This window comes from Armigeres subalbatus, chromosome 2, assembly GCF_024139115.2.
Source record: "Armigeres subalbatus isolate Guangzhou_Male chromosome 2, GZ_Asu_2, whole genome shotgun sequence".
Taxonomy (NCBI): Eukaryota; Metazoa; Arthropoda; class Insecta; order Diptera; family Culicidae; genus Armigeres; species Armigeres subalbatus.
In genome coordinates this window covers 107577746-107604685 of record NC_085140.1, presented here as the reverse complement: position 1 = coordinate 107604685, position 26940 = coordinate 107577746, and the positions used below count along the sequence as shown (strand labels likewise).

Here is a 26940-nt window from a genome sequence, read left to right as displayed (position 1 = left end):
CTCCGCTCGATGCAGTTCATTTTGCCCAATAGACTTAAGTTTTGTACGGCACGATGCACAGTAGCCAACGTACGTACCATAAACGAAAAACTGGAACAATCGGTGATCAGCTGCTTTTCAATTTCGTAGTCAGTTTTTGACATTGTTGAATGGAAAGTTTTAATCCGCTTTACTTCCAAGACTTCTTCATCGAGACAGGCTGCAGCGGTGGATCTTGCTTCCATTCGGACTCATCCTTTATTAACCAAGGTGCTCCTTGAAACCACAATTGACTTTGAATAATTTCAGTCAGCAACAAACCACGCGATGCCAAATCAGCGGGGTTTTCCTTACTAGCAACGTCTCGCCAACTCCGTGGAAGGTATTCTAGTATAGCGGCAGTATTCGCCACGAAGGTTTTCCACTTACGATGATGAGAACCCAGCCATTGAACAACGATAGACGAATCAGTCCATGGAAAATGCTCAATCTGCACATTAGACGAAGCCTCGGTAATGCTGCGCATCAGATCCGTGAGAATATGTGCACCACTAAGCTCCAGTCGAGGTAGAGAGATTTGCATGAATGGCGCCACACGTGATTTGGCAGCTACAAGAACCACCGACACATTGTTCTTTTCATCCACTGTTCATCCATCCACATCCACATCATCCACAGCAGCAAACGCTTGCCCGGATGCGTCCGAAAATCCATGAAATTGGATCCGACCGCGACTCGGGAAGATGCATCGTGGTAATCTGATGGCTTCAAGTTGAGATAGGTTCTGCTTCACTGCTTGCCATTCACTTCCAACAACGGATGGCAATGGATCATCCCACGCGACGTCGAAGAGCCAAAGTTGCTGGTAGAGAATTATCATTTTAACCGTTACTGGCGCCAACCAACCGAACGGGTCAAAAAGTCTTGCTGAGTCTGAAATCATCTGACGCTTAGTATTGACACTAAGTGGGGAGAAGTTGACCTTGAATCCATATTTGTCTTCGGATGGATACCAGTTGATTCCCAGTGCCTTCACAGTCTCGCTATCATTCAACATTTTCACCGGAACCGGGGTAGCTTTATCATTGTCGTTGTTTGTCAGAATATTTCTGTTGTTCGAAGACCATTTACGGAGTTCGAAACCAGCCGAGGAAAAAATTTCGACCACTTGCTTTTTCAGCTGGATTGCCTTTTCTTCGTCTTCTGCACCAGATAAAAAATCGTCGACGTAAAAGTGGCGCTTGATAGCCTCTACTGCTTGAGGATACATTGATTCAAAAGGCTTGGTTGCTTCTTTCATGGACTTGATTGCCAGGTATGGCGCCGTATGTTACAGTACACAGCCGGTAGTGTCTAATTGGCTGATTCGGTTCCTCGCGGAAAACGATGCGTTGGAAGTCACGGTCCATTGGATGTATCAAAACTTGGCGATACATCTGCACAAAAGGTTAGTCGGTGAGAACGGAACCGCAAAGATACTTCAAAAAGGTCAGAATTGTTGTTTGGTCCCACCAACAGTCTATCGTTCAGCGAGACTCCCGATGATGATGCACAGGAGGCGTCGAAAACGACACGTAATTTTGTTGTCAAACTGTCATTTTTGATAACGGCGTGGTGCGGCAGATAAAAACACTCGCTGCTGGATCGTTCCATTTGATTGGATGGAACCTCTTCCATGTGGCCGAGTTCCATGTATTCATGCACGAATGATGTATACTGACGTTTGAACTCCGGATCGAGTGTAAATCGTCTCTCGATGAATTTTAGTCTTTTTACGGCTACGGCAAGAGAATCGCCGAGCGCGGGCTTGGAATCATCAATCGGAATTCTAATGATAAAGCGTCCTGTTTCATCGCGTTGCAAGGTCGATTGAAGTGTTCAATGACCTGCTGCTCAGAAAGAGTAAGCGATGGTGGCTTGAAAATCTCCTGCTCCCAGAACTGCTGCAAGATCCGGTTTAGATCCGTTTCAACATGCAGGTTTACAATGGTGTGGTTACTTTGTGTGGTTCCTGATGCATCGTACTGTCCAGCAACAATGCATTCGTACTGTACGTTGGGCCACTGTATAGCCACTTTCGTTCTTCACTTGTCCTCCCTCTAGGAGAGCTAGAAAAACGTCAGCCCCTAGTATGATATCTATTGCATTTGATCGATTGAATTGCGGGTCCGCCAATTCTCCTAGATTGTTGAGAAGCTTCATATTGGAACAGTTGAACCGCTGAGATGGGATTGTGGTGGACAATTTCCCAAAAATGCTTCGTTGATCAGGACTACGTTGTTGTTGAACCGAGATGCTAAGCGCAAAGAAACCAAACCACGCGTTGTTCCCATTTCCTGATGGCCAAGGCCGTTCACGAAGAGTTTCCCATTTCGGCGAGGTAACTTCAGCCTCCGAACAAAGGCTTCGGTTACCAATGATGTCTGCGAACCTTGCTGAGTCGAAACAACCATCCGCCTTCTTCACATGTACTATTGCGGTAGGTAGCACTGAAAAACATTGCTTCCCCTCTTTAGCCACTTCAACTGACAAGGTCACAACGGTATCTTCATCCCTTGCTGGAACTTCTGTTGTCGTAACGTTAACTTCCACATTCTTCACTTTTTTTTATTTTAGCTCTATTTGTCCCGTTGGGAAATGCGCGAGTGAATTTCTTTTATTATCATTTCGTCATCAATTTCGACTTGGTTAGTGCATAGTCTGATGTCTTATACATATTAGATATTTGCTTCCTTTTCTATTATTAGACGCCGATTGTGTTTTCACTTCTACTTTATCGACTAAACACATGTTGTATGCGAAATCCAAAGAGTGGTCCATTTGTTCGTTTGCCGTTGGTCTGTTTCCATTGTCCGAGCCGTTGGAGATACACCTCCGATGAATGCAGTGTCAGTCGCTGTCCGATAGCCGTGATGAGCAGGTGTTCCCCAATAGATTGGCCACCATGTGCTTATCTTTCAGCGGCATGACGAAAATTGTTTTGGGGGGGGGAATTGTAATCAAACCCATGATCATCCGCTTGAGAAAGCGAACGTGTAGCCAACTACGCCACGAGACCCCCATACATTCTTCACTTCTTGTTCTTCGATCTTCTTCACTACGGAGCACAACATTGTGTGATGCCGCTATTTGCAGTCCGCGTTATGGCAAACCGACTTCGACGAACACGATTTTACTAAGTGTGATGGACCTAAACATTTGAAGCATAGTTTGGCACTGATATATTCTATGCTCACTGGAGCACTTCGCGCACTTTTTCTCCACAACAGTATGCAGCGGCTTTAACTTTGTTGGAGCTTGCTGTTTTGGTTGCAAATGCAGAACACGTTTCCAGCACCTCGCTGCGCTTTTTGAGGAACTCCAGCAAATCATTGAAGGTGGGATCATCGGTGTCGACGACTTCATGTGACCAACTCGTTCGTGTCTCCTTGTCCAGTTTCTCTAGAATGAGGTGGATTAACCACGGATCCCGTCCTGTGAACTCGGAACCCAATGCGTCCATTTGTTGAATGATCTCATCGGATGTGGTAACTAGCCTGCTCAGTGACTGCGAATTTGCTTGAGTTATTGGCGATTGGGACAGGAACTCATGCACCAACGAAAACACCGTGTATCGCTTTTTGTCGAAGTGGTTGGCAAGAGAACTCCATGCATTTTGGTAGTTAGCACCAGAGATAGTGTATTTGCTGACTTATCTCTTAGCGTCTCCTTCGAGGTATGAAAAGAGGTACTGCATTTTTAATGCATCGGATATATCTCCTCGATTGTGGATCGTAGAAATGTAGATATCCTTGAACGTCATCCAATATCTTCGATCACCACCAAATGGTTGAATATTGATAGCAGGCAATTGAACATTGATCTGGAGTAAGCCATTGCAATGCCAAATGCAATGCCTCCTTCCAATCCGCCGTCTGCGCATTGGTTCGCTGACTAGCTGACGACTCGATATCATCAATGTCAACCTTCGAAAATATCCTGTGCTCGATAAAACATCCCGAAGAATTCTTCTCGCACGTCGTGGACAGATGCAATAACTTCTGGATTTTCCTGTGTTTCCTCGATGACCTTCAGCTGGTTCAGTCGGAACTCACTTAGGGAAGGGAACCGCTCCTTGACAGCGTCTGCGACTGAAAGCTCTCCTCTCATCTGAATAAGTAGGGCGTTCCGCCGGGTTAGTTTCTGTAGGACCGACATTATTCGGATCGAAAGTCCAAATGTTTCGGTACGAAGTGGACTGTAGGGTTTCGGAACGCAAGCAACGCTCAATAGTATGGAGCGTCCTTTTTGGAAAAAAAATCACGCGCACTTTCGGAAAAGTAAACTAAATTGTTTTATTCGCGACGACTGTACTTAAACTAAAAATTTACTGGCTTTTTCCTCGGGAGTCTTCTTATTCTTTTTTTTTCTCCCGTAGGGAAACATACATAAAAAATACACTGCAGTAAAATAGATGGCATCTGCAGCACGTGTCTCCAGTTTTTCAACAAAGGACCGTTTCACCGTGACACTATTTGATAATCATGTGCTTGCATTGCGCTTCAAATAGCAAAAAGCACCTACTAATATTCCTTCCCTCTTTCTAACTGACTACAAGGACGTCGCAGGCGCCGTTATTGATCATTCGAACATTTGAGTCACTGGAACTTGCACTCTGAGAATGCTTGAACAATCCCAGTCAATCATTCAGTTGATTATTTGTGCAATTTCACTGATTCTGATCAATCACGGAGTAGCAACCATAGATATGTGTAGTCAACGCTGAGATAAGCTAAGCTAAGAAAAACCGTTTCATCATGGCATCTTCCAGTAGGCGTGTGTTGAACCATCGACCAAAACTCTCATCTTGCCAACGGATCCGCGCAATGCGCAGGCGTATTTCCACAGATAACAGACGTTCATATTATGTCGCGAAGTTGTCTAAAACTTAATGGATCTTCCCTATCGGCACTACGTTTATTCCGAACATCAAGAAAGCTACCGTTTGAAGCGATACTAGAAACATACAACGTGACGCTCATCTAACAAAGTGTGAAGTCGATAATAATGAACTAAACCTCTCACTTTTTATCACTTGTGTGGAATCCGTAACGAAGTTTTGCATCACTTTGTTTTCACTGTGAAATGAAATCGTGTGAAATTCATCATAAGGACCTAACACTAATAAATCAGTAGGTACCTGTGGCTAGCACTCTTTCAAGACTTGTGTCACAGGTAAATATACTCGATTCGCTTTTGTTTGCTCTGCGCAGAAGCCGGAACAAGAAAGTTCATGCAAATACTATCGGCACAGATAGCACGAGACTCTCACGCTTCAACAAAGACACTGTCTGCGGATTAAAAAACGTCAAAATGTAGCCGTACATTTTTTTTTGCAAACCTCGTTTTGTTCGATGCATGAAAGTTAACCGGATGAAATACTGCTTTAAAACACGGCTTCTTCTTCTTCTTCTTCTTATTGGCATTACATCCCCACACTGGGACAGAGCCGCCTCGCAGCTTAGTGTTCATTAAGCACTTCCACAGTTATTAACTGCGAGGTTTCTAAGCCAAGTTACCATTTTTGCATTCGTATATCATGAGGCTAGCACGATGATACTTTTATGCCCAGGGAAGTCGAGACAATTTCCAATCCGAAAATTGCCTAGACCAGCACCGGGAATCGAACCCAGCCACCCTCAGCATGGTCTTGCTTTGTAGCCGCGCGTCTTACCACACGGCTAAGGAGGGCCCCACGGCTTCTTTGCGGTCAATTTATGGCACTCGAATTTAATGAAAAATCAAGTGCTGGAATCTTCATCAAAACATGTTCTTACTACTTACCAACTAAACGTGGAGCTCTGACTGAAATATGGAAGCCTTTTGTACCATCTGGTCCTTTCGGTGCACGAATTACTGTCAAGCGTGGTCCACTGTCGTCAACCGAGTTGAGCTTGATGCGCGAGAGGAGTCGCTCGGCACGTACTCCGTTCGCGTCAGCTACCTTCACCATGTTACAAGCAGATGTTTTGCCGTTGCGCTGTTGTTGTGAGTGAGATTAGAATGAAAGTTAACGTCAATATCGATAAAACTTTCCAACCATGAAGATGCCTGTTTGAATACTCTACACTTGCCTGATTTGTAACGATGGAGAATTCAACCGAATCGCCAGGATACAAGCAACCACCTCCCTGAACCTCGGACATGTGGAAGAACAGTTTCTTGCCTTCCTCAACCTCAAAGTCCAGGAAACCGAACAAGCCCTTGACGGAGTCGACCTTGGCCTGTTTCTTAGTACGTATTGATGTGACCTGGTTTGGAAAGTTTAGAACAAAAAAGTTCCATCATTAGATTTATCTCACTGAAGATATGCAACTGAAACTAACCTCCACAGCACGATTCTGTTCGTCGACCTTGAAGGTGACCATGTCGTCCTTCTGCAGCAGATCCCGCTTGTTCTTCAGACTGGTAATACCAAATTCATGCGTGGTCATAGATTCGCCGGCTTCGTTACGCACCTGCACCAATCCGCAATACTCCGGTTGGTCCGGGTTGATGCACCGGAGTGGGCGCAATACAACACCGTTATAAACGGCCGGCAGGACCTTCGGCTGCGGAATGCTGCCCTTCGGGATAACTTTAACGTTCTCGGCCGGAATGCAGTTGCCGGCATTAACAGCACTGCGCGTAGAGAGTGAATACTCTACCTCGTGGCCTAGCTCGAGGGCATTGGTGTTGCCAATGAAATTGCTGAAGTGGAAAAACACTTCCTGGTCGTGCTCGAATGTTTCGATGAAGCCGAAATTCTCCTGAAAAGACAAAATAAAAGTATAGTTTTTATGTTAGATCAAAATATATTGTTTGAAAATTAGCAGACTCGTAAAAAACATCAACGGAATTACCTTCAACACAGCGATGAAACCATGGTGAACCTTGCCGGGCTTGATGTTTCCGTTGGCATAGCTGGCCTTCATCATGGCCGAAGTGCTATTCATGCGGTTGCCGTTGTTCATTCCGCCGCCCGGCGAATGCGGTTGCTGCTGGAGGCCGTGCAATGACGCCAGCTGAATTTGCTGTGGTTGACCTTGTTGCTGATCTCCGGCACTACCGCCGGTAAGAGACGACTGGTGCTGAAGTTGGTTACTGATTTCCTGAATGTTAGTAGCGATCAACTCTTTGTTACGTTTAACCTGTCGAAATGGAACAAGCTGTGAGATCAGATACTATGCTTCTAGATGGCTGCTATTAACCCACCTGACAGATATTGAATCTAACTTTATCACCCACACGCGGTGCTTTATCACAATCTTTCAAGAAATACATTATAGTCTTTTTGTTGGGGCCTTGGCCGTAGGAAATGACACCCCCCTCGGTACGTTCCTGTGACTTGATCGGGCTCTTGGGAGCCTCACGCGACACGATACCCTCGACGTTGCTTTCGATCAGGGTTTCAAACTTGACCGATCCCGCCGGTAGGTGCTTGATGCGGATGGCACTCTGGCGAGTGTTGGCGAAGCTGGAGCCGGGGTCCTGAATGACAGTAAACTCCACCTCATCGTCAACGCAAATCTCGCGGCTCTGCAAGAATAGAAATAGCATGCGTTTACAAACTATGATTGCGATAGTATTTCAAGGGCTACATACCGTGTCCAACACCTCGGTAAAGTGGAAAAACAGTCTTATGTTACGCTCGACGCAGCGCAGGAAACCAAAACCTTCTTTGAGCGCAGCTACGACGCCTTGTTCACGCTTCTCACCGGAAACCTGGAACGTTTCGTCCAGCAGTGAGATCGACGTGGCACGCTGCAGCTGATCGCGACGGTCGGTCGCCAGCAAGAACTGCACCCAGTCACCATGGCGCAGGGTGAAATCACCCTTCTGGTCCTTGTCCCCGAATGGCACTTCTACTTCCGAATGATCGGCAGCTCTATATCTAATTCGTCCGGGTAGCGGATCGTTGTTCTGTTGGCGCAACTGGTTGTTGCGGTCGAGCGACTTGAGCACCTGGCCCTTGTAGATGGTTGAATCGACGTCTTCAAAAATGACCGACCCCGGTGGGAGGCGGGCAATGTTACATGCCACCTCTTTACCCTGCTTTGAAACGGTAGGAAGATGAAAATTTGTCCTTTCGGGGTTGCAAAAAAGACTTACATTCCGGGTTTGAATAATAAACTCAACGTCATCTCCTGGGCGCAGCTCAATCGTATTATCGGTTTCCGAGAAGTGGAAGAAAATTTCCTTCACAACATCCGCACGCTCGATGAAACCGAAAGTATCCTTCATCGAGCAAACCACTCCACGATACTTGACCGGATGGGCCGGATTCTCCAACCGAATATGGCATGCTCCCAAGTTACCCCTACAAAAAAAAATAATCCGTTAGACGTTAATTTCCGCAAGCCGAAGTGACTTACCTTTGATTGGTGGCAATCTGAAAGCTGACCTTGTCGCCAGCTCTTAGACAAACGTTTCCCTCGACATCATCTTTGGTATAAGGTAGGAAAAAGCACTCGCCACGGTTCTCATAGCTGATGCGACCGGTCGTGGTGTCACTTGACGAAGCTAGTGACGATTCGGTTTTCAGCTCGGTGGTAACCGTTCCGGTGACCCGTTCCTCGGACAGCACCACCTCCGGAGCGATCTTCGTCACCTGACTGGCGATCGGTTTTCCCGTACGACGGTCGTACGTCATTTCAAACTCAACCGGATCACCGATCTTCAGATGCTCGATGGTGCCACCGAACTGAGAAAAGTGGAAGAAGAGCCTAGCCTGGCGTTCGCAGCATTGAATAAACCCATACGAATGCTAAAGACAAGGTAAATTTTATAACAAACAACTTTAGCAGAAAAAAAAAAATCATACGACTTACCAACAACTTTTCGATGATACCCGTTTCACGTGTACCTTGGTTGGCATCGACCCCGTTGCTATTCGCTGGTCCACCAGAACCATACGAGTTGTTCGAGTTACCAGCACCGCCGGATGCGCCTCCACCGGATCCACTGGCACCACTTCCGCTGCCGGCACCATTCCCGGGCATGTTCATCATTGAGTTAGCGTTGAAGACTCCAATCGATCCGCTGCCACCGGATCCCCCGAGAACACCCATCGTATCACCACCGCCAAAGACGGCATTCTGGCTCTGAGGAGCCGCCGCCATGGTGGTCGAGTCCAAGGTGAATGTTCCGATCGGTGGGAATGAGTTCGACGGCGTCAGCGGAGGACGCGATGCAGATGGTGGATTACCACCTTGACCGCCGAACATCATGTCCCGTTGACCGTAGTCGACAAAGTCCATGAACGGACCAGCTATGATAAGAAAAGGAAACATAATTTTAATTACCTAATTTGTCTAGAATCCTCATCTACAGTTGGAATTATATAAGATAAGATAGGTCATACTAGGCGCAAAGGGTATTCTTGATATCCTAAACCAGAATATGAAATAGATATTAATCAGAAGGGAAGAGTGGGGCAAGACCGCCATACGGGGCAAGATCGCCAACAACGATTGTAGCATCAGTAAGCATTTTCACATTATTAAAACAAGGGAAGATGCTCTATAATGTAAAAGGGTAATGAAACTGGAAAACAAATATATCAATTTAATTGCATTGTTTTTCTAGTATAATTTATTTTAAAATTTAATATATCATATTAGGCCGATACAAATATTTAAAAACTATTTTGTCCCCCCTCCCCTCGTATTTTTCTGCCAACAAATAATCTTATATATAAAAATGAAATGGTCTGTGTTCGTATCCGCATAACTCGAAAACGGCTGGATGGATTTTTTTCATTTCTTCAGCAGAAACATTCGTTATAGTTTCCGACGGGTTTATATGATATTTCCTAATGCGAAAATTACGAGTAAAGTTGAGCAAATCGTGAAAAACTAAAATTGTGATTCCTATGCGAACTTTGCATGGGCAGTTCGGAACGCACATTCTCGCCTACTATGCAGGACAACGTCTGCCGGGTCGACTAGTATTATAATAATTATATACACACCGTTTTGGTTTATCACCTCAACACGATAGAAAACAAGGCAAAATTGCATTCTGAGGTGATAAACTGCAAAGAAATCCTCTGCTTGTCAGGGAAGTCGGCGAAGAGAATCCTCTCTAGCGACATTCGCCCTTATTTCAGATAGAGCTTGGTATATGTTTGTTTCAACACAAATAAATATTTCGCTGCGGGCAAGATGAATATATCGGGTGGAAGATGACTTGCGGACCCTCCGTCCGTGCCTGGTTGGCGATGTGTAGCCATGGACCGAGCCGAGTGACGAAGACTCTTATGTACAGCACAGGCCACTTCGGCCTTAGTATGAATAAATAAATGAATAAATAATTATATACACACCGGGCACCAGTGTATAGATGATCAATCAGCGCTGTCATACAAGGAAGGGTTCTACACTGCGCGAGAAGGCACGGAAGCTCGAACCGGCACGAGAAGGATATCGAGCAAAGTTTGAAATCAAATTGAAATCAAAATTTGCTGTCATGATGTCAATTATTTGATTACTCGTTTTGTACGGATTAACGGTTAACACAGCAGAAATGAGAGCATATTTTGACAATAAGAAATCATACTGAAAACAAATTTTGCTGTAAATGAAATCAACATGATTATTTACTAATTTGATATTATAAGATTTTTAATTTGATATCAATTTGGTTTCAGTTTATCGTAAACCAAGTGGCACATTGCGTTAAGAAGTATAACCTAAAGGAAGCTGAAAAACTATGCTAAAGAAGATACGTTGCTGGAACGTCCACAAAAAAAGTCGAGGAATTCCTAGAGGAACTTCCGGAGGAATTCGTGGAGGAACTTCCGGAGTAATTCCTGGCGGAACTTCCGGAGAAACTCCTGGAGGAACTACCGGAGGAACTCCTGGACGAATTCCCGGAGGAACTTCCGCAGGAATTTATGGAGGAACTTCGGGAGGAACTTCCGGAGGAACTCCTGGAGGAACTTTCGGACGAATTTCCGGAGGAACTTCCGCAGTAATTTCTGGAGAAACTTCCGGAGGAACTCCTAGAGGAACTTTCGGAGAAACTCCTAGAGGAATTTCCGGAGGAACTCCTGGAAGAATTTCCGAAGGAATATCTTGAGGAACCTGCGGAGGAATATGCGGACGAGCTCCTGGAGGAACATACAGAGGAGTTTCTTGAGGAACTTTTTGGTGGAACTTGCGACAAAAATCCTGGAGGAGCTTACGGATGAATTCCTGGAGAAACATGCGAAGGAACTCCTGGAGAAACTTACGGAGGAATACCTCGAGGAACTTCCTGGGGAATTCCTGGAGGAACATGTGGAGGGACTCCTGGACGAACTTCCGGAGGAATTCCTGGAGTAACATGCGGAGAAACTTCCGGAGGAATTTTGGATAAATTCCGGAAAACTACTAATGCTCGGAATTAATTCACGCTGCCGCCAATAATCAGCGAAATGATCTAGGAAATCTAGAGATGAATTTTTTGAAGAAGTTTCTCTAGTGGAATCTAGGGATGAATTTATGAAGGAATAGACCATAACTATTATATCAAATAAATAAGTAACTGAAAAAATAACAAAATGATCCACCTGATCGATCCACCTTGCCCGCTGGGCACCTCGCCTTCTTGTGCCCGTCGGATCGTTGTCGAGAACCATTTTCACCGGGTTACTGTCCGACATTCTGGCTACGTGCCCGGCCCACCGCAGTCGTCCGATTTTCGCGGTGTGAACGATGGTTCTCTCAACAGATGATGCAACTCGTGGTTCATTCGCCTCCTCCACGTACCGTCCGCCATCTGCACCCCACCATAGATGGTACGCAGCACTTTTCTTTCGAAAACTCCAAGTGCGCGTTGGTCCTCCACGAGCATCGTCCAGGTCTCGTGTCCGTAGAGGACTACCGGTCTAATGAGCGTTTTGTAGATTGTCAGTTTGGTACGGCGGCGAACTCTATTCGATCGGAGCGTCTTGCGGAGTACAAAGTACGTACGATTTCCAGCCACTATGCGTCTCCGAATTTCTCTGCTGGTGTCATTTTCGGCAGTCACCAGTGAGCCCAAGTACACAAATTCTTCTACCACCTCGATTTCGTCACCACCGATGCAAACTCGCGGTGGGTGGCTCACATTGTCTTCTCTTGAACCTATTCCTATCATGTACTTTGTCTTCGACGTGTTAATGACTAGTCCGATCCGCTTGGCTTCCTTCTTTAGTCTGATGTAGGCTTCCTCCATCTTCTTAAAGTTACGTGCAATAATATCTATGTCGTCGGCGAAGCCAAATAGCTGGACAGACTTATTGAAAATTGTACCACTCGTGTTAATCCCTGCTCTTCCTATTACCCCATCCAAAGCGATGTTGAATAGCAGACACGAAAGACCATCACCTTGCCGTAACCCTCTGCGGGTTTCGAAGGGATTCGAGAATGCCCCTGAAACTTGAACTACGCACATCACCCGATCCATCGTCGTTTTGATCAACCGTGTCAGTTTATCCGGAAATCCGTGTTCGTGCATTAGCTGCTATAACTGGTCTCGATCGATTGTATCATATGCGGCTTTGAAGTCGATGAATTGATGATGTGTGGGCACGTTGTATTCGAGGCATTTCTGCAGTACTTGGCGAGTGGCGAACACCTGGTTCGTGGTGAAGCGTTCGCCCATAAAACCCGCCTGGTACTGCCCCACGAACTCGCTTGCAGTTGGTGCTAGTAGGCGGCATAAAATTTGGGAGAGTACCTTGTAGGCGGCGTTCAGCAATGTGATTGCGCGGTAGTTGCTACAATCCAGCTTATCGCCCTTTTTGTAGATGGGACACACACACGATACCTTCCATCCACTCCTGCGGCAAAACTTCCTCCTCCTAAATCTTGGTAATGACCCAGTGCAGCGCTCTAGCCAGTGCCTCGCCACCGTGTTTAAATAGCTCTCCTGGTAGTTGGTCAACCCCAGTGGCTTTGTTGTTTTTCAGCCGGCCAATCTCCTCCTGGATTTCCTGGAGATCCGGAGCCGGTAAAATTATGTCCTGCGCGCGTTCTCCCAGGTCCATCACCATACCGCCATCTTCGTCTGCCACATCGCCATTCAGGTGTTCTTCGTACTGCTGCCGCCACCTTTGGATCACCTCACGCTCGTTCGTAAGAAGGTTCCCGTTTATGTCCTTACACATATCAGGCTGTGGCACGTGGCCCTTACGTGAACGGTTTAACTTCTCATAGAACTTTCGTGTGTTATTAGCGCGGTACAGTTGCTCCGTTTCTTCACGGTCTCAATCTTCCTGCTGGCGCTTGTTTATATCGTGCCTCGTTCGCCCTCGTGCGGTGTTGCAGCAATCTCGCCCATGCTGCATTCTTCTCTTCCACTAACTGCTCACATTCGCCGTCATACCAGTCGTTTCTCTGATCCGGGGGCACCATGCCAAGTGCAGCGGTTGCGGTGCTACCAATGGCGGATCGAATATCTCTCTTCCGTTGGAAGTGCCACTTCCAGCTGCTGCGCGTATTCTTGGGCTAGTCTACCATCTTGTAGCCGCCCAATGTTAAGCCGCGGCGTCCGACTTCGACGCGTGTTGTACACCGTCGAGAGTTTTGAGCGCAGGCATACTGCAACGAGGTAGTGGTCGGATTCAATATTCGCACTGCGGTAAGTGCGGACGTTCGTGATGTCGGAGAAGAATTTACCGTCGATTAGAACGTGGTCGATTTGGTTTTCCGTTTCTTGGTTAGGTGATCTCCATGTGGCCTTGTGGATATTTTTGCGGGGAAAGAAGGTGCTTCGGACTACCATTCCGCGGGAGGCTGCGAAGTTTATGCATCGTTGGCCGTTGTCATTGGATACGGTGTACAGACTATCCGGTCCGATGACCGGTCTATACATTTCCTCCCTTCCTACCTGTGCGTTCATGTTACCGATGACGATTTTAACGTCCCGCAGTGGGCATCCATCGTATGTCTGCTCCAGCTGTGCGTAGAACGCTTCTTTCTCGTCGTCGGGTCTCCCTTCGTGTGGGCAGTGCACGTTGATGATGCTATAGTTGAAGAAACGGCCTTTAATCCTCAGCTTGCACATCCTTGCGTTGATTGGCTGCCACCCAATCACGCGTTGGCGCATCTTACCCAGCACTATGAAGCCGGTTCCCAGCTCGTTGGTGGTGCCACAGCTTTGGTAGAAGGTAGCCGCTCGATGCCCGCTTTTCCACACTTTCTGTCCTGTCCAGCAAATCTCCTGCAGCGCCACGACGTCGAAGTTGCGGGGATGTAATTCATCGTAGATCATCCTGTCGCAATCTGCGAAACCTAGCGACTTGCAATTCCATGTTCCAAGCTTCCAATCGTGATCCTGTATCCCTCCTAACACCGAGCTAGTCATCCTGAGCTCTTCGTCCCCTATGTTTATGTTTTGGTCCGAGTTCCTTCAGGACTTCTGCTGACCAGCTTCTGAATGTTTTGGATTGAAGCTCTTTTTAGACTTTTGCTGACCTGCCCCGATAAAATTGGTACGACGCTACCCATGATTAACGCAGCCAATTCATGATCCCACGGCGCTACGCGACTTATACAACCGGTGCATGGATCCCATACTGCAATTACGTCAAAGATTAGTTACCGTCGTCGGGGGTGACAATGGGTTACTGTTTCAACTACATAGAATGCTTGTAGAATAGATTTAATATATCTGAGGACAAGAAAACTTAATTATAAGAGACCTTTTTGAACGATTTTGTCATCCGACCTCCAGACTGTCGGTGAAGGTGTTGACCCATTCTCATCCCCAGACCCATTGTCCCCCGACAACGGTAAATTAGTTGGTCTTTGATAAAGTCTTTGGGACTAGTTTATCGACACCAAGTTGTAGATCTGGAACCATTCCTGGGACTATAACCCGTTGATGAATAGGGTGAGCTGTAACTCCTGGTAGAAGTATCAATCAGTAACCTGCAATGGAGTATAGGGAACTCTACTATTGTGTTTTCGTTGTGACTCGTGAGCTTATGGTTCCAGTACGATTCCACTGCGCATCTTCCGTCTACAGCGAGGTGTCTGACACTACCTAGTATTGCCACAGAAAATACGCTGCTTGAATGAAAACTTAGAAATGGTCTAAATCCAATATATAATACAAACAATCAAGCCTACTTCGACGGACAGCGAACGCGTCTTTTCGAACTCGGCGAACATTTGTTCCAGAAACCCTACTTTCCGATACAAACGCAAATACTATTTGCTTTTTGAAGTCAAACCAAGGATCGATTTAAATTGAAATTGAATTTAGTTTCAATTTGAATTCTGTATCATCTGGCCTTTCTAAAATATGAACTTTACCCCTAAACTTCGAAAAAAAAAACTTTTTCAAAACAAAAAAAATAATGTTTTTAAAAACATCGAAAATTCCCGGGATCCCGGGATTTCCCGGGATATACAAGAATTTTCACCCCGAATCCCGGGACAACAAAAATGAAAACTCTAGTCTGTCAGTTTGCGGGGAAAAATAAAAATCGAATTGTATTTCACATGCCTTGCCAGCAAATGCGAAGGACTGTCAATCCGGAGATGGCGAGTTCGATTCTCGGTCCAGTCTAGGATGTTTTCGGGTTGAAAATATTCTCGACTCCCTGGGCATAGTGTATCCATTATACTTGCCACACAAGATACATTCTCATACAAAGGCGGGCATATAGAAAAGCTTTCAACCAATAACTAAGGAAATGCTAATAGAATACTAATTTAAAAAGCAGGCCAAGTTCCAGTTTGAATGTAGAGCCATTGAAGAAGAATAAGAGAAGATCTTACATGAAATGAAACTTGAAATAGCTCAGCGTAGTTGATTTTTGTAATAAAAAACCTAATTAAAATGTAGGAATTTTAAGTGAATTTGAGCGCCCTACCTAATTGCATTAAGGTCACTCACGCAGAAAAAAACTACGTTAAAAACAAACATATTCTAGGTAAATCCAAACAATAATTCAGTTTGTTCTGGCATCAAAAATAAATATGTTTGGATCAAACAAATTGTTGCATTTGAAGCGAACGAAAACTTTCTTTTGAATCAAATGTGCGTTTCAAGTTGTTTCAACCAGCTAAATGTTTGAAGCAAACATGGATATTATTGTTTTGGTTCGGCCATTCATATTTTCTTATCAACTCTACCAATTTTCATGTTCTGGTAGCATTTGACTACCAGATTTCTCAATTCCAATCGTTCATATTTCATTTACTTACCTTTCTGTACCTGGAAAACATCCTTATCAACAATTTGGAAGCAAGAAAACATATTATTCCACGCTTGCTCCTGCTCCTCTGTTGACCTCCGATCGGATCCGATCCGAACTCGAGTGTTTGTTTACTTTTGCAAGAGCGAGCGAGGGGCTGCCCACTAGTGTACGTATAAAACAAACAGGGATTTAATTTGGTTTTAAAAATAAATATGTTTGATTCAAACATTTTACCATTTTGGAAGTAAACATGTATATTTTTGAAGCAAATGGATGAAATTTGTATCCGTGCTCCTGACGGAATCCAAGTTTGAAAGTGCTCGCATTTTCGGGGGCACACCACTCGATACGGAAGCAACGCACAACTGTCATTTTTATCATTTCACGCATGCTGCGACGCAGCAAAGCAAAATCAACAAAAATGACAGTTGTGCGCCGCCTCTGAATCGAGTGGTGTGCCCCCGAAAACGCGAGCACTTTGGAACTTGGATTCCGTCAGGAGTGACCTTAAACAAATAATACGATCACTTTGAATGAAACTAAATGAATGCTAAATGAATCATGTAACCAATACAAATAATTTTACTTAATAAGGTTAAGGAACTCGCACCGTTGTAAAAAGATAAACAGATTCAAGTAAAGCTCGCTCTTCATTCACAACAGGTTGGGATAGCGTGATTGTTCTAGGACCAAGCGAGTCCCAGAGTGGTTTATAAAATTTTAAAGTTTCTCAAGGACAAGGATCTAACACTCATTTGCCCTCTCCTCAAGAAACGCACAAACTGGAGTGCGCTAATTACCGAGGAATAACCCTACTTAATTCGGCGTACAAAATTATGCCGCGTATTCTGTTCAACAGTTTGATACCGCTTGAAGAGTCCTTCGTCGGCGAATACCAGGCAGGTTTTCGTGACGACCGATCAACGACGGATCAAATGTTTACCCTGAGACAAGTCCTTGATAAATTCCGGGAGTACAACTTGCAGACACATCATCTGTTTATTGATTTCAAGGCAGCGTACGATTCAGTGAAACAGAATGAATTATGGCAAATTATGCTAGAACATGGTTTTCCGTCGAAACTGATACGGCTGATTCGTGTAATGTTGGACGAATCGAAATCAAGTGCAAGGGTTGTGGGTGAAATATAATCGAAATTTTTTGGTGCAGTCCACTTTTCTTCACTTGTCAGCTCACTTCCAGGCACATTCATAGTCGGCTCTGGACTGTCAATATTCGGTTGAATATTAGTCATTAAATATTTATACACATTTTACAAATTGATAAAACATCTGAAATCAGAACACGTTTTAAATGAGTCAAGTAATTTATAACATAGAACTCGATTCGATTTTCATCCGCGAGGCACTTTCAATTAATGCTAATTATGTTTTTTTCTGCACATAGTAAGCGCACTCAGTGACAGTCGAATGGATGAGTTGGTGGAGAAGTCGTTTGACTATGTCATTCTATGTTTTAAATATTCATGCGATGTTTGTCAAAATTAGGATTGAAGTTGCTTCATGAAGAGGAATGTTTTTAGCTCTGCTCACGATCAATAAAAGCAAAACGAAGTACATGGGCGCTGGCAATCAATGTGGGTTCATTAGTGGTGGTGGTACTGAAATGGTGCTGGATTTGAAATGGTAGAAGTATTTGTGTATCTTGGAACATTAGTGACATGCTATAAAGATGTTACAGGCGAGGTGAAAATGCGTATTGCAGCTGCAATTAGGGCTTATTACGGACTTCGTAACTAGCTTAAGTCCCATAGTCTGCAAACGAAGACAAAATTCGCGCTGTATACTACTCTGATTCTTCCAGTGGCTTTATACGGCCGTTAAAGGAGGCTGATCGGAGAACTTTCGGAGTATTTGAGCGTAAGGTGCTGCGGACAAAACTCGGCGGTAAACAGGAGAACGATATCTGGCGGCGTCGCATGAATCACGAGATGTACCAGGTATATAAAGGGCTGGATCATTGGCGTAAATAAGGGGGGGGGGCTAGGGGGTCTTAGCCCTCCCTACTAAAGAAATAGTCTCCCCCCCTAGGATTTGAAAAGTTAGTTAGTAGTGATATAAATTTTCAACATAAAGTAAATGAACTCCTGGAAAAGTTTGAACACAAATGAGTTGTCTCCCATATTCATTCTATCATAATGAAATAAGTGGAAGACACATTAACTTGTCTCTCTTTTCCGAGAAAAATTCCTGTGTGGCAGTGAAATTGCACTTGGTTTTATTATGGAAAGGCAATATCTAATTGATTTGAACACATTGTCTATTATTTATTACTTATTACATCAACAGACTTGATACAGCCCCAATGATGGTTTAAAAAAATATAAATACAATATCACATCACTACATTAAAAACATTGTCAAGAGGTCAAAATACAATACAATCACAAATACATTAACTACAGTCTATGTGTGTCAATTGTTCTGGTCGGTGAAAAATGATGTGAAGAACCGGCGGAGGACATCTCGCATCAAGTGGAAATCAAACACCGACGCCACTCTATTGAAAACACGCTGCAAAGTGCAAACGTGCAAACCATGGAGAGCACTACGCAGTCCATAGTTTGTGCGACGAAAAGGAAGTCTTAGCATTAGGTTACTCCGTAGTTGTCGGGGTTGTGCGTTGATGTTTATTTGTCACAGAAGCAGTGTTGGTAAAATCATTCATAAATCTCAATCAACGAGCGCTCCCGTGCGAGTGAAATCGTCTGCGATTTTAAAGGAATGCATCACGCTTGAATTTTTCATGCCAAAACGCATCATTTCACTCATTTGCCAAAAAATCATTTTGGTTTAAAAACGCATTTGAAATCAATTTGGGGGCAATTTATTGCTTATACATAAAAGAGTGTCTAATATTTTATGCGACAAACGTCAATTCATTGTTTTTAACGAAGGAAAACAAAAGAAAACCTACGATGATTCAAATGGATGATTCAACTCATCCATGAGTTTTTAGGTGCTGAGTTGGGTGCGCTTCAACTCACGCTTGATTTGAATCATCCATGAGTTTTGAGATTTTGAGTTTTTACCAACACTGCACAGAAGAGTGTCACAATCTATTCTTCCTTGCAAAATATCGGCGACGGTTAATGCTCTGCATACATCCCTTCGGATACACAGAGGTTCTAAGCTGATCAGCTGGCAACGGCTCTCGTAGCGGATCTTTCTAGGGAAGGTTGCGGAGTGCGTACCGTATAAATCGACGTTGTACGAATTTGATGCGTTCGACACCATTATTATAGTTTGGACTCCAGACCGCAGAGCAGTATTCTAACATACAGTGTTTTCAAACAGTAGATGTCTGTGAAAGTCTTTGTCACTTTGATCACAAATCCAAGAGACCTGGATGCTTTATCAACAACATATGAAATGTGATCCGAGTATGTCAGTTTGGAGTCCAATAGAACACCGAGATCTTTCACACATTGCACTTTTTCAATAGTCGTTCCGAACAGGCAGTAGTTGAAGGTAATCGGTTGTTTTGGTTTTTATGGTTTATGCTAACGTAAAAACAACACGACACTAATTAATCGCGACGCGAGACAAGACATAACACTTATCGTTTTTACACTCGTCAACTAAGATTTTTTTAAATTACCTTTTAAGTCGACCGGTTTCGGGCGCGATGTTTCCCATCATCAGGACTATGTCCAACTGATGATGGGCAACATAGTCATAGTCCTGGTGACGGGGCAACATCGCGCCCGTAACCGGTCGACTTAAAAGGTAATTAAAAAAATTTTAGTTGACGAGTGTAAAAACGATAAGTGTTATGTCTTGTCTCGCGTCGCGTTTTATTAGAATCGGTTGTTTCTTTCGAGAAAAAGTTATGATCGAGCATTTTTTCGGGTTAACTACAAGTCGATTTAGATCGCACCAATGAGCGAAAGCATCGATCTGGTCTTGTAGTAGATGACAATCGGCTATTGAGCAGATGCGCAAAACCATTTTAAGATCATCTGCAAATGATAAACGCAGTCCTTTTAGAACTAGATGTACGTCGTTGAAGTAGAGAAGATCAACGGTCCCAGATGGCTACCCTGCGGTATGCCAGACATCGTGAAAAAGCTTTCCGAGCGACAATCGCCTAGAGCAACTATCAACTGGCGCTCAGTAAGGTACGAACCAAACCATGCATGCAGGCTGCCTCCAATTCCCAATCTATCAAGCTTAGCGATCGCAATGCTGTGGTTCAACAACTGAAAGCATCAAAGTAGGCTTAATATGAACAACAACGGAGCGGCGACATACAAAAATTTTTAATAAAAGCAATCATTGTACTTTGTCAGCAGTCAAAGACATGTGGTCAACCATTACGGACTGGAGTGACAGTTTTCCAGCAGACTTCCGCTTGGTTAGCAGCATGATAATTCCACAATTCCCATCAGCATCCACAATTCCCATCAGCATCCAAAAAAATTTCTGAAAAATTCACATTGGAATCCTCTCGGTATCTTCGAGGTATACCCTTGGGAATCTATGGAGGATTTTCTTCAGAATTTCTCGTTAATTTGCTTCGGAATTCCTCCGGAGGCATTTGAAGATTTGTTTCGGAATCGTTCGGAGATTTGCTTTGGAATTTGTTTCAGAATACTTTGACAATATACTTCAGAATTCCTTGAATATTTAATTCGGAGTTTCTCGACGTTTTGTCTCGCAATCCCTCAATGATTTGCTTCTAAATCCCTTGACGATCGGAATCCCTCTGAAGATTGGCTTCGAAACCCCTTATCCCGAAAAATTTTTTAGGAATTACCCCAAAAACTCCTTTAGAAGTTCCTCAAGAAATTCTTCAAGTTTCAAGTTTCTTTAGGAATCTTCCAAAAGTTTCTCCAGGAATTTCATCGAAAGTTTCTTCAAGAATTCCTCCAGAAGTTCTTCCAGAAGTTCCTCCAAGATTTTCTCCGAGGGAACTTCTGGAGGAATTCCTGAAGGAATTTCATAAGGAATTCCTGAGGGGACAGGAATTTCATAAGGAATTCCTGAGGGGACTTCTGGGAGGAATTTGAGAGAACTTCTAGAGGAATTCCTGAAGAAATGTTGGTGAACGGTGAAGTTAATCATCCTGAACACGTTTTTTTTTCTCCCGGCTCAAGAGTCGAAAGGAACATTGTTTGATTTGAAATTTAAAAATTGATGGAAAATGCTACCTCTACATTTTCGGTTTTGTTTGACGTACGGAATATGACTCAAACGCACTAGAAAAAACCGCAGGGCACTTGAATCAACCTTTGACAGTTAATATATTGGCCTGACATGTTGGGCTGATGGTTCGTTTGTTCTGATATGTTGCCTTTTCAGCAATAGACGTTGCTCAGCCCAAAGCATGACTTAAAAAGTCTCAAACACAAAAATATAATTTTTACTGACTTAGACTATTGTCAGCATTTATATAACATCGGTTCATGTATTCTTGACCGATGCACTATCGTTTGCAGCCATAAACGATGTAAGGCTTCAGGACCCAATTCATCAAGGAACTTTCGGAGGAATTCTTCAAGGTAATTTCTGAAGCTTCTGAGAGACTTCCCGAAGGAACTTCTGGAGAAATTCCTGAAGGAACTTGTAAAGGAAATCCTGAACGAGCCTCTGGAGAAACTTCTGAACAAACTTCGGGAGGAATTTCTGAAACTTCCCGAATGAACATCCGGAGGAATTCGTGAAGCAACTTCTAAAAGAAATCCTTAACGAACTTTGAGGGGAATTTCTAAATGAACTTCTGGAGGAGCTCCTGAACGAACTTCCAAGGAATACCTAAGGAATTTCCAGAGAAAATATAAAATATGGAACTGATTCCTGAAGGAAACTTCGAGCAAATTCCTGAACAAACTTCTGGAGGAATTCCTGAAGGAACTTCCGGAGGAATTACCTAAATAATTTCCGGAGTACTTCCTGAAAGACCTTCCGGTTGAAATCTTGTAGTAAAGAGAAAAGGTTTAGATGAAATTTCAGGAAGAATTTCCGAAGCAAACCGGAAGAATTCCTGGCGTGGAATTGTATTCATGTTAAAATTTTTGAGGTCTATTTGGAGTAATTTCTGTAGGATTTTCTGAACGAATTCTATGCAGAACAGAAGGAACTTTATTCGGAACTCCTGGGGAATTTTCAGAGGTAATTTCTGGAGGTTTTTTTCTGGTAAATTTTCAGTTGAGGCTTTCTTATTAAACTCTTGAATGAATAGGAAGGAACTTCTATAAGATTTCCAGGATAAATTTCTGGAAGATTGTCAGAAGGACTTTCTTGGATGAATTTACGGACGATCTCCAGGAGAAACTTTCAAAATTAAAAATTACTTACCATCAGCCGAGCGGAAGGATCTGGCCTGGCTTCCCATGTTCATGAGCGCACCCGAGTGAATCGGACCTGTTGCTGCCACTCCTCGTCTGATAGAACGCGACTGCGATGAGTCCACTGTGCCTGATTTCGCCTCTGCCTTACTTCCGTACAACTGCTCCGACTCGAAAGATTCCTTCAGAGTACGATAGATAACGATGATCTTCAGATTCTTTATACCAGCGGTTTGTTCTTAGAGTCACTTTCACTTTTCTTAGAATCCTTATACGGTATGGAAATCACTGAATAAAGCCGTTCTGACTTATGATCCAATTATCCAAAATCGTGCACACCAAAGTCTAACGCTTCTCTTGTTTTGTATCAGTTTTTTTTTTCTTTTTGTTTCTAATGTAATCACACTAAAAATTTCCACTAGTTGCAGGTGTCTTTCAAGTGTGAAGCTTTTTCCTTAATAATCACTTACGACGAAGAAAAAAATGGTTGATTTCTACTTGCTTCTTGCTTTTCTAATTATTAATAATAATATTTGAATTTGGTTTCTATATTCACAATTCAGCCTTATCGGATATATTCTTCTCTTTTATTCCACTGACGAGGGCTGTGTTTGACAGCGCGAGTCGATTTTGCTCCCAGTCCTCGCTCTGATGACTTCCACACTCTGTATTATCCGTAGCAAGGACGCACTATGTTTTGTAGGGCTGTAGGGTCCGTCTGCTGGAGAGTCTGGTCACAATTCTTCACAGGATTCCGCGCTCAGTAGATTATTTTCCACAATTTTGTTTAGTATAACAGCGATAATGATACGAAGATGATAACCACGAAAAGCACACCAACGATTACTGTTCTTATTCGTTTATTCTTTTCCACTGTCTTCGTTCTTCTGTTTCCGCACAATCGCACTTGCGCTAGGTTTGCTTTTTTGCTTGCTTATCTGTTTGCCTTCTTTACTAATAATTTCAATAATTATATATCAGATTTTCTGTTTTGAATTCTTCTTTGAAGAACATTCGCCTACGTCTAGTTTCCGTTTCCTCTCTTCGAGAATTATTCGCACGGGTTAACACGGTTTTTGAAAAAAATAAAAAAAACAGTTCCACGTTTCTCTCACACCTTCGCGCGTTTGTCACTCAAACGGAGAAACTTAAAAACTCAAACTTAAATAGCAGTTGGCATATAAAAACAAGAGGAAATTCGATAAATAAAAGCTAGCGTGTGGGGTTGTTTGCTGCTTAGGCAAATTATTTCCGTTCTATGCTTTGTATATGTTCTAATGTAAAAGGAATCACTGTCCGGTTACTTTTGTTTTTTTCGCTTGTTCTGTTGTTGCTGTTGCTGTTTAGGTTGTTGCACTTTAGTCTCTTGACGTTCCGACGCAGGCTATGCGCCCGTCAGCGTTCTACGGTAGGAAGTGGTTTTCTTCTTTTGTTTCACTTTCTTGTTTAGTTTGTTGTTATTCGTGTATTTCACCCTTTCCAGGGCAGGGGTTTTCACTTACTTCGTAGCTTAAACTTAGTTTTGCTTCAATAAACATACGCTTATTTTTGTTTACTTGTTATTTTTTTTTTTAATTTTTATCACAGAATGGTTTTATTTGTATTCTTTTTATTTCAGAATTTTAAATTTCCTCTTTTGTTTTCCGCTTTAGACTTTTAGATTTGTTAAATATTTCTATAGTGTTCTTTTGTCTCTCATATAAAAGGTGTTCACTTTTCTTCCAGCGCAGATCCTGTTTTTCGGCTTTCCGTCTTCTCACTTCTGGTCTCTTCTCTTCTTTTGCTTCTTCTCGCACTTCACTTCCCACTCTCTACCGAAGTAGCGATGTCTCGTAGTTCGAAACCGAAAAGTAGCCAAAATAAGACTAACCAAAACTACGTAACTGTTTTATTTTCGATTATTTCAAATAAACTAACTTAACGAAATGTGTTGCTTTTCCCTTGTTTTGCTTAATTTTTCTGTTCAGATGCTTTGTACTTGGTAATAGTTTAGTAGTTAAATTTACTTCTCTGCACTATTGTTCTTGTGACTATTTTCTTGATGATTACGGTTTTCCACTTTTCTGTGTTGCTGTGATGACGCACGATGGTGATTGAAGCAGCAAATTTTTTCTTCTGCCCCAACAGGAAAACAATAGTACTTCCGATGCGAGACACAAAATCGATTAAAAACGAGGAACAATCGAAAAATGTCTGTTTGTATGTGGCTCTTTACCAGCTATTTCTAGTCCCTAGCTAGTTGTACAAATCAGGACACAATAATAGTTGCTTGCTTTTATGATGTTTTTGGCTTCCGTACTCGTGAGTCGCACTAATTGTCTGTGGTTGTTATGTAGTTTGGATAGCGAGAAGAATTTTGGTGTTATTCTCAAGAACTCCACTGTAACTGTTTCTCTAGTTTCTAAAAAAAACACTATTTCAACACTTACTACACTTGCCGATTCGGTTCGCACTAAGCTTCTCCTCCTGCAGCAGGATGCTGTAGTTGTTGCTAAAAGATGTTCTAGATTGCCTTATGGCAGTTACTGCTAATGATGTACGCTGAGGCCAGCTTTTACCTCTGAATAATGAAGAAATGAAATATAAAGGTAACATTAGTATAGTAGAATAGATCCTATAGAATTTATTATAAGCAAACGTTTCAATTGATATCAAAATTGTGAATAGGCCACACAAATGTGGGCCTTAATTGTCTTAAACTTCTGGAGAGATATTCTCAATGTTGTTGAAAACTTGAGCTCGAATATTATGTTTGCAAAAATGGGCATCCAGTCGGGGACTATCCCCCTTGGAAAGAAAAAAACTGAAAGGTGCAGCCTAATTGGTTGTACGCAAAAGTGAAGTAGGACTACGTAGCTATATGTAATTGATTCTATTAGTAGTGGCAAAACGGACCCTGCGATGCTTAGGAGTTGACACTAAATGTTTCCTTACCGTATGTCAATTTATTGGGGACAGAAGGAGCTATGTCCAAGAGCTTGACTTGACGATCTCTCCCCAGGTCAAATGCGAGTTATGGTGCCTGCCTAGGATGTGGTGGGCTTCGACAGTGGAATCTGTTAAACTTCTATAAAAAGCTGCATGTATCCGCAAGCAAAGTGACCATGTGCCGCCACTCAAAGCGCACAAGCACAAGCCCAAGTCCTGGTGTTAGATAGGACGTCAAACAGACCTGACACGACGGCCCTCCGACGGAGGTTTGTGCAGGCCCAATAAGCTGCCTTTAAAAGCAATCATTACGAACGACATAAAAGATATTACGACTCGATACAATTGTCGACGAATAAAGGATCACGATTGGAAGCTTGGAATTGCAAGTCGCTAGGTTTCGCAGGTTGCGACAGGATAATCTACAATGAATTACATCCCCGCAACTTCGACGTCGTAGCGCTGCAGGTAATTTTTAGGACTGGACAGAAAATGTGGAAAAGCGGGCATCGAGCGGCTATCTTCTACCAAAGCCGTGTCACTACCAACGAGCTGGGAACCGGCTTCATAGAGCTTGGTGAGATGCGCCAACGCGTAATTGGGTGGTAGCCAATGAACGCAAGGATGTGCAATAGGGTGGTTCAAAAAATCGATTTTGCTCCACAGTGCTCATCTGATTCTTTACCATGTTCTGAGTGTCCTCTGAAAATTTGAGCTCATTTGGATCAAAACTGATTTAGCACAAGCCGTTTCATGTTTGCATGCAAATTGGTATGGGGAAATTTATTTTTTCATTATACTGTTAATGACGCTTCCCTATCAAGCGCATGTTAAAAGAAAACCTACATAGCTAAAAGGAATACTCAACAGCTTTCACTCAGTGAAAACCGCATCTCAATTAATCGTTCCAATAATTAGTAATCGAATTTAATCTATACCGTGGTTTACTGGAGCTAATTGCATAACTCATCAACAGGCAACATTGCTGCTCGTGGCGCGAAAGATAGCACACACAAATTCAGACTACTATGTTGCACTGCACATTTCAGTGATGCCCTCAAAGAAGTTTAACGATCATGACTAAAGATTCGCAACCTGTCTTAAAATCGATTACTAATTATTGGGACGATTAATCAACATGCGGTTTTCGTTGGGTAAAAGCTGTGCAAGCTCAGGAACTTCAACTACAGCATCATCAACGTGCACTACCCACTCGAAGGGATACCCGACGACGAGAAAGAAGCGCTTTATGCGTTATATACACAGCTGGGACAGATTAATGATAAATGCCAACTGCGGGACGTCAAAATCGTCATCGGTGACATGAACGCTCAGGTGGACAGGAAGGTCTGCAGTCTGCATACCGTTTCGAACGACAACGGCCAACGATGCAGAAACTATGCAGCCTTGCTCGGAATGATAGTCCGCAGCACTTTCATCATCAGCAAGAATATCCACTAGGCCACATGGAGGTCACCTAATCAAGAGGCAGAAAACCAAATTAAACATGTTCTAATCGACGGCAACA

The 26940-nt window shown here is 43.3% G+C and overlaps 1 protein-coding gene across 5 annotated transcripts in view; it reads right to left on the bottom strand.

The window, feature by feature from the left end:
• Positions 1 to 26940, bottom strand: part of LOC134210612 (cold shock domain-containing protein E1) — a 43132-nt gene that overhangs the window by 4830 nt on the left and 11362 nt on the right. Inside the window, exons 3-13 of one of the 5 annotated variants that reach the window (XM_062686748.1) lie at positions 24914 to 25044; positions 22495 to 22949; positions 8829 to 9268; positions 8373 to 8764; positions 8110 to 8317; positions 7603 to 8052; positions 7213 to 7536; positions 6861 to 7148; positions 6345 to 6767; positions 6093 to 6269; positions 5803 to 5998 (exon numbers count right to left, since the gene is read on the bottom strand). In XM_062686748.1, coding sequence (XP_062542732.1) covers positions 5803 to 5998; positions 6093 to 6269; positions 6345 to 6767; positions 6861 to 7148; positions 7213 to 7536; positions 7603 to 8052; positions 8110 to 8317; positions 8373 to 8764; positions 8829 to 9268; positions 22495 to 22537 — 2941 coding nt within the window. In that variant the 5' untranslated portion in view covers positions 22538 to 22949; positions 24914 to 25044. Of the gene's footprint in view, positions 1 to 5802; positions 5999 to 6092; positions 6270 to 6344; positions 6768 to 6860; positions 7149 to 7212; positions 7537 to 7602; positions 8318 to 8372; positions 8765 to 8828; positions 9269 to 22494; positions 23439 to 24913; positions 25045 to 26940 lie in introns of all 5 variants that reach the window. The other 4 variants (XM_062686750.1, XM_062686746.1, XM_062686745.1 and 1 more) reach the window with 4 other exon arrangements.